Source organism: Bombus terrestris, chromosome 5 (genome assembly GCF_910591885.1).
Source record: "Bombus terrestris chromosome 5, iyBomTerr1.2, whole genome shotgun sequence".
Classification (NCBI taxonomy): domain Eukaryota; kingdom Metazoa; phylum Arthropoda; class Insecta; order Hymenoptera; family Apidae; genus Bombus; species Bombus terrestris.
The window spans coordinates 7,287,346-7,295,136 of record NC_063273.1 but is presented as its reverse complement, the minus strand read 5'-3'; the positions used below and the strand labels follow the sequence as shown (position 1 = coordinate 7,295,136).

Sequence of the window (7,791 nt, the reverse complement as noted above, 5' to 3'; positions counted from 1 at the left end):
ATAAGTTTTTTAAGTACATACAAGGTAATTTTATTTTACAGCCGACATACTTTTACAATAATTGTTTACGTTAACCGAGCATATTTTTTTCTGCAAACTATCTCGTCAAGCACTTAAAACACTTGATGACTTATGTAGAAGATATAATTCTGACTGATTTTTTGACACAATAAAATTTAACGTTAAGTACAATGTTTGCGATTTATTGAAGGAAACACAACTTCTGTATAAAAGGGGCGTCGTTATGTTCGATTTAAACGGAAAACATTACGTTGGTTATACCATTACTATAAAATAAAAATATTTCTTTGGTGAATATTATAGCAATGTCAAGTTAGAATATTTTAATACTTTAATCAAAACTAAATTCGGTAATACTGTGAATAATTTAATTAATTTTCACGTGAAAATTGCGAGCATTCCTTTTTTAAAATGAAATGCGCTAGAATAATTTGTACTGTACACTTTATTACACAATACATGCGTTCCTCGATCTCGATCACACGGCGGCAAAATACTAAGTAGGATATCTTGTATTTTTGTACAATAAGTGACACTATACTATTCAGTTACATTCGAAAATTACTATTTAATTGCATGATGTCACTGAGTATATAGATGTTAATTAAATATGTATTTGTTAATTGTTTCATCAAGCGAACTAGGATATAATATATTAAAAGAAGGAGTTGCTCAACGAAAATTTTAGTTTGCAATCTACAATTATAATCTGTCTACCTTGTTCTACATATTTTTTTACGTAATTTATGATATTGTTGAGAAATATAGATTTGACATTTAATCAAAGTATAATTGAAAAAAAGATCTACGAAAAACATTGTTTTCGTTTTGTAAGTTTTATGTTACGTTTTATCAAATCAGTTACTACTTATTTTGCAAACATCATTATCATTTTAGTAAAATTTCATATTAGTGCATATTAAAAGTGGATTGAAATATCTTAAAGTCAATTTTATGCGGTTATCAAAATAACTTTTATCCTTTCGTAATATCGAGAAAAAGAGGGTTGAAACTTACAATTAAGGAAACATAATTCGTGCAGTCATGCACAGATATTTCTTATAATTAATTCACATTTGATTACTTTTAATTTACGCAGCAATAATTAATATTAGCATTATTATTTGCTTATATTCTTAAGAAATTTCCTATTACAAGTTTTTATAAAAGTAGCAAAATAACTTAATTGAGGCTGAGCGTGTTTTTAACATGGAAGGCCAGGGTTGTAAATAGAGACATACCCATATTGATAACAGTCTGTTGTGCAAGATCATCGATAAAATTTGGACAAAAATATTTTACTTATGCTTACCATAAATTATTTAACGCCGAAAAACTTTACATATAACCAAAACTTCAATACAGTTCTCATTATATTTTTGCAACATAAATAGTTCTAACATTGACTTAACATCAAGTTCATAACTTTTTCAATCAAAATTCATTTCATACAGCATTCAGCAATACATATTGAACTTAATACATCTATATTGATATAATGCTGAGATTGAACTTTGACATTATTTGTAACTTTAGTTATGTTCGTATGTTCAATAATAAAGAGGTGCGCAATTTTGCGCAAGTGCAAATTTATACTTTGTACAACTATTACCATTTTTCTATCAGTGCATCAGTCGTAACTGATATTAAAAATTGTAACAAGTGAAACGGGCAATCCTTGTTTCATTACATGACAAAAATTAAAAAGAAATTTTTAACATCATTTTACGTAATATGCTATGCATAGATTATACTATACTACATGGGTCAGTATTAACTAGTGATCACACAAGAGAAGCTTCGAACTCGTTGCATTATTGTTATTGAAAAGCAAGGATTGTAACGAGTTACAAAGTGAAGAAATAATTACTCCACGCTTCTCTTATAAGCAAATACATGTACGTCGAGTAAAATTAGGAGGTTCTTATTAACTAATTTCAAATTGAAACAATATCAGACTAGTATCGAAGCTTAGTATTATGGTTTTGCAATAAATGTGTTTTTAAATCAGTGATTATATCGTACAAGCACAATCACCTTTTAGTTGAGCATTTGAAGCAGTAGATGAATATCAAAAACTTTTATATATCCAACTTCCTTTTGTAGCATACCTTTATCATAACATTAATTTTTTACTGACAATATTTACCTATAAATAATAAATATTTTTAATTTCACGAGGTTCAAATATATAATTCCAGTTCGTTGTCTTATAGAAATCTCACCAAATCAAGAATTGATATATATTTTGATAAGCATAATACCCCTGTTAAGAGATCTTAATTATATAATTTCATTTTAACAATTATCAAACGAATATCTGAAATGTTACCAAACATAACATGAATAATATTTTCCCCAATATGTTATACAATATGCAATTTGTTATTTTTACAAAACTCACGTGCCTAAAACGATTTTATCTGCATACTTTACTTTTAACACGTGCTTGTGTAAAACCAAGATATTCATTCATTTTTATGCTTATTTGATAACATAATTATAGCAGTAATTAATCCTTTACACCCAATTACAGTAATTGTTTTATTATCTGTTTGGACGTGAGCTGTTTCATATGCAAATACAGTCTTCCTGCTAACATTATTCAAATCAATTGTGCTTGAATGGTAATTAAGTATTTACATTACTCTTTTTATTATAAAGTGCATATTGTAATTACTAATTGTAGAATTACATTCTTCTTTGCATTATTAGAATAATTTATACTAAACTTATTAGTGCATAACCGTATAACAAGAAAGTAAATAATAATAAATTAATGTTCATAATTTACTAAAATATGAAATAAAAAGTTACCGAAATCTACATAGACAGTATAACTACAAACATTGGAATTCTAATATCAACATCTTTGGAGTGTAGTAATATAAGTATGAAGTAATATCAACTTAAACTTAAATCTATAATACCTGATTGCTGGATGGAGTATAGAATGTATCATATATGTAATATAAAGCTAGTAATATTACAGTGTTACTGCTGTAATATGATTTAAAAAACAGTACTTAGCAAGAGTGCCTTTTGCAATATCATAACATTTTCTTTTTGTATATAGATGTCATTTATAAATTAGCTTAGAAAATGTAAAAGCTGATATATTTACACTCTGTAATAATTAATATCGCAGAAAATCATTTTTGTTGTATTTTCCGTCATTAAGTTCCTTTCTTCTTTTTTTCTTTGGAATGTGCCGATATTTTAGTGTAACTTATTTTCCAGCCTTGTGCATCAACTAATTCTTAAAAATCATAGACTTACGTCACCATATTCGAAGCTCCACTTTTCATAAGCTGCTAAACTTGCAGGTGACACTGATCTACGAATTCTTTTAAGCGAATCACGAAAATCTTGCATTGTAATATTACGTACGGAATTAAGGTCCAATTCCTTTACTTGATCTGGATTAAGTTCTGTGCAATATTAATACATCTTTTTTTACAAACTTTACGATATATCTTTTATACATACTTAATAATGATTAATTTATTTGTTAGACTATCTGGTCAAAATCTTTCATATCCATTCAGTCTAAGTAAGCATAATGGAAAATGTGTAATAGAAGCTTAATATTTTATTTTACCTCTAATAGGGCCAAGTGCTGCATCTTTTGCTAAACCCGTTAAATCGCTTCCAGAATAGCCCTGGGTTAAAACTGCCATCTCATTTAGCTCTTCTGGTGTTAGAGGATCATTATGTTTAGCTAAAAGTCGCTTCAGTAACATAATTCTTGTTCGTAAATCTGGCAACGTAACATATACTCGCTTTGTAAATCTCCTTAATGCAGCTTCATCCAATTCTTGAGGTCTATTTGTAGCAGCCATAACTAATACTCTTTCTTCTGGATTACATGGCAAACCATCAAATTCAACTAAAAATTCTGTCTTCAATCGCCTATGTAATAATTGTTAATTAGATAAATATTAATCATTTTACATAAATGTCAAAACTTGAACAGATCTACCGTGAAGCTTCATGTTCATTATCTCTACGTTCGCTTAATAACGAATCCACTTCGTCAACAAAGATCACAGATGGCTGTAATTCTCGCGCTATAGCAAAAAGAGCTCGTACTAGCTTTTCTCCTTCTCCAACATATTTCGATGTAAGACTAGCAGCAGATATTGAAAAAAATGTAGCATTGCACTGAGTAGCCACAGCACGTGCAAGTAATGTCTTTCCATTTCCTGGTGGACCAAATAATAATAATCCTCTTGCCGGTGTTCGTAAGCCAGTAAATAATTCTGGTCTTAACGAAGGCAAGATGACTATCTCTTGTAATGCTTGCTTTGCAGTCTGTTTTATAAAAGAAAATATAAAATTGTAAGTTTATCTACTATATTATGCATTTTTCCTTATTTAACAATTTATAGATATAATAGCTACAGACTTCTTGACCAGCAATATCCTCCCAATGTACTGCTGCACCTCCTTCTAAAATCTCATCTAAAATTACTTGTGCAAGTTTTGGATCTACACCTTTTAAAAGAGGTACTTTTCTTGTAGGTGTTCCTCTATTACTGTTTGATGTAGTTGGTGTTCCTGGTCTCCTAACAGGTGAACCATTTCCAGGTACTGATAATTGTCTTTTTACAGAAGGTGGCGTAGATGATGGTTTAATAGGTGTAACTCTATGACAAGATTGTACTGGTGTTGAGCGTCCCATGCTGCGTGGTAATGTTTGACTTTTGCTTATAACTGTCCCCACTCTTTTTCCAGGAACAGATAATTTTCTTCCAGATGCTATAACAACATAAAACAAATAATACCCAAATAATAAACACATAAAAATGAAACTATTAGTACTTTTAAATACGAATCTCTGTTAACTCTATTATATAGAACTATTACAAGGAATAAAATACAAGACAAACGCTTTGCAATGAAAAGAAGTAATTATTAATAATTTCAATCAATATAAAAAGAATGAAATATATTTGTCAAACTAGTATGCATGTGATATAATTAAACTACATTTATAATACATATGTAATATATAATTAAAACATTAAGAGCATACATTACATTGTTAATATTTCATATATATAAAATATTTTATATTGTTAAAAAGTCATATACAGTAGTGAACAAATGATATTTGAGTACTGAGTATGAGATTACAAAATAACTATGAAAATATTTTTTAGAATATAAATGTAACAAATACTTTTTAGACTATTCTAATGTGTTTTTCAAATAAAACTTAAATGTTTATATGAAGCATACATTCATGCATATAAACTAATTTGTCTTCTTAATTCATTGTTTCATATAAAGTATATATACACATGCACATAGTATCATATATATATATATATATATAGTCTCATACATACCTACATATAAATAATTTTATTTCTTTTTAAATTACTTATTCAGATAAATATATTACATTACAAAGTGTGGCAAAACTATGTTAATCATAGCAAATAATATAACATGCTTGCATTTATTACTTGTTGTATTACATCAAAAACTAATAATAGATGCATGTGTTAATAATGGAATAGAAACAACAGTTTTACAGAAGCAATTATCAAATTTACATTCAAAATCTGCATTGTAAGCCCAAAACTTCAGACAAACAGTACCTTCAGAATGGGCAGAATAGTTTTTTGGTGAACGTGGCCTTAACTTGGGAATTTGGGTACATGTATTCTGCCCTATGTTCACTGTTTGTGTACTGTTTGTGTTTTTAGTATGATTTGTATTTAAAGAAGATCGAGTTGTTTGTAATGTGTGTATATTGCGTCGGACCCTCAGATTCTTTCCTGGATGTTCGTTGTCCATTTTATTTCCAGGAGCACGATATTCATTGCAGATATCCAGTTTTTTCAGCTCACACACACTCACTACAAAAAGGAAAAACATTCTCTGCCATGCTGCAGTAGGCTAAATAGCTAAGTACAGTTTGAACCCATAAATTTTGTTAACTTTTGTCCAAATTGTAAACTATATAACTAGTACTTAGATTTGAAATGAATGCTCAGATGGCTGTTAGGAACGCTACTATATGAAGTTTGGCTACTAATTTGTACATAAAAATTTGCATCGCTTATGAAAAAAACATATTGTGCCAAAAATGAAACCATTAAAAAAAGGGATAACGCGCGCATGCATACACGCACGAGTACATTCACGCATAAATACTCTCGCACAGACACACACATACACACAGATGCACACATACGCGTGAACAATATAGAACAATTAACACATGAGCATGCTAAATACATAAATATTGTATTATTCTTAAGCTGTACCATAACTTTATTTAAGAATAATTTATAATTATAAAAAAAATTTATAAATAAGTGATATATAATTTTGTTAATGCGAGTGGAACAGCTTAAGAAATGTGCCATGTATTTAAAATATTTGTTTACAAACCAAGAAAATCAAGTCTATCCTTTGCCATTGCCAAATTAGTGCGCATTTTATCATGAAGTCTTTGTGCATGTTCCCATACTTCTCCTCGACCACCATTACACTCTATAGCTATTCCTTTTTCTAATTCTCCAATTCCCTTCTTATAAAGTTCAATTGCCATTTCTTTCTGGCCTAATAAAAGTAATATTGAAAATGAAATATCAAAAACAAGCAAATTATAAGAAACAAACAATCTAGATATATTTAAGAATATACCTTCATTATCTTCGTCAATCTTAAGTGCTTTACTAATAAATTCAAAAGCTCTACGATGATGATGTTTTTGTTTTGCAAGTAATGGGTCTCCAGGGCCAGGACCAACCTGCCTTCTAGGCACTTGCGACATTCCCTCGTTCTCAGTTTGCCCAGTATTATTTAAATTATTATTTAAATTTTCACTAGACTTTTGACCAACTACGATCTCTAGCTGGCAGGTCTGTTTGCAAGTTTGTCTTCGTTGAATCAACTGAGATGTAGATGTATATAAGTACTTAAATACCACAAATAACTGATAAAGAAGTGTCCTCAGAACATTGAACAGCAGTATCAAAGGAAAAGAAACAATATAGAGATTACGTTTGTGTACTGACGGCTGAGGGGTGTCGAGAAAGCGATGATTATGATGGTAATGATTATGGTGATGATTATTGCAGTTAATGGTTGTTGTTGTTTTATCACTATTTTCATTCTTCGTCACGCATAACTTTTTCGGCGACTTTGTGCCGTATTTCCGAATTGGACGCCCGCCATCACTGTAAGACATTTCCTATCGCAAATTTTTGAATTCGTATATTTGTATGCTACAGAATACACACTTATTATCGCCAAATACAAGTTGAGTTAAACATTCTGACATTCCCAATGTTGCGTAAATGTTGAAAATGAAAGACGATTTTCAAGTTGTCTTAGATCATCTTCTTAAAAAACATTTCGGAAGCTCAACAACTTAATCTTCCTAGAAACAATTGCAAATTGAAGACGACGATTGTTTTCACTGGCGATTTGGCGAACGAGATAAAAGAAAAGAACGACAAGATTCGGAATTCCGTGGTGTTTGGGATTGGTAAATCATGAACGAAATAGAATGGTCCGCGATCTTCTTCAGCATCGCTTGTTTTGATTCACGTTTAACTCGGAACATCAACGTGTAATATGGATTTACAAACATCAACAAACGTTGTTTTACAAAATCGTGTATACAAAAATATATACATAGAGACTCTTGTATTACATACATGCACCTCTGTATTTACTTCGTTTAGTATGTGTTCTACATTCCACACGAGATAGATTACTTTATGCACTTGCGCTCTTTATCAGATT

At 29.9% G+C, this 7,791-nt stretch overlaps 1 protein-coding gene across 3 annotated transcripts; it reads right to left on the bottom strand.

Annotated features, from left to right (window-relative positions):
• Positions 1–448: 448 nt before the first annotated feature.
• LOC100651717 (spastin) lies at positions 449–7,785 on the bottom strand. 3 transcript variants are annotated; one of them, XR_001098711.3, is made up of 8 exons: positions 6,685–7,785; positions 6,430–6,600; positions 5,631–5,891; positions 4,430–4,782; positions 4,004–4,335; positions 3,623–3,933; positions 2,247–3,452; positions 449–2,170 (listed from the first exon to the last, which is right to left on the bottom strand). XR_001098711.3 is itself a non-coding variant. In XM_003395436.4 (7 exons), exons 1-7 carry the CDS (start codon positions 7,229–7,231, stop codon positions 3,289–3,291), a joined length of 2,139 nt encoding a protein of 712 aa, XP_003395484.1. In that variant the 5' UTR covers positions 7,232–7,785; the 3' UTR covers positions 449–3,288. The 3 variants fall into 3 exon arrangements, 2 of the variants coding, with proteins under 2 accessions (XP_003395484.1, XP_012163959.1); XM_003395436.4 differs by having other exon boundaries at positions 449–3,452; XM_012308569.3 differs by lacking the exon at positions 5,631–5,891 and having other exon boundaries at positions 449–3,452; positions 6,685–7,783.
• Between the last annotated feature and the right edge of the window lie 6 nt (positions 7,786–7,791).

Bases quoted from the DNA above. Each gene is read 5' to 3' on its own strand.
- LOC100651717 (XM_003395436.4), bottom strand. From the start codon at position 7,231: ATGTCTTACAGTGATGGCGGGCGTCCAATTCGGAAATACGGCACAAAG. The intron at 4,783-5,630 runs GTACTGTTTGTC...ATGTTGTTATAG, and splicing joins CTATTCTGCCCATTCTGAAG to CATCTGGAAGAAAATTATCT. The intron at 3,934-4,003 runs GTAGATCTGTTC...ATTATTACATAG, and splicing joins AATGAACATGAAGCTTCACG to GCGATTGAAGACAGAATTTT.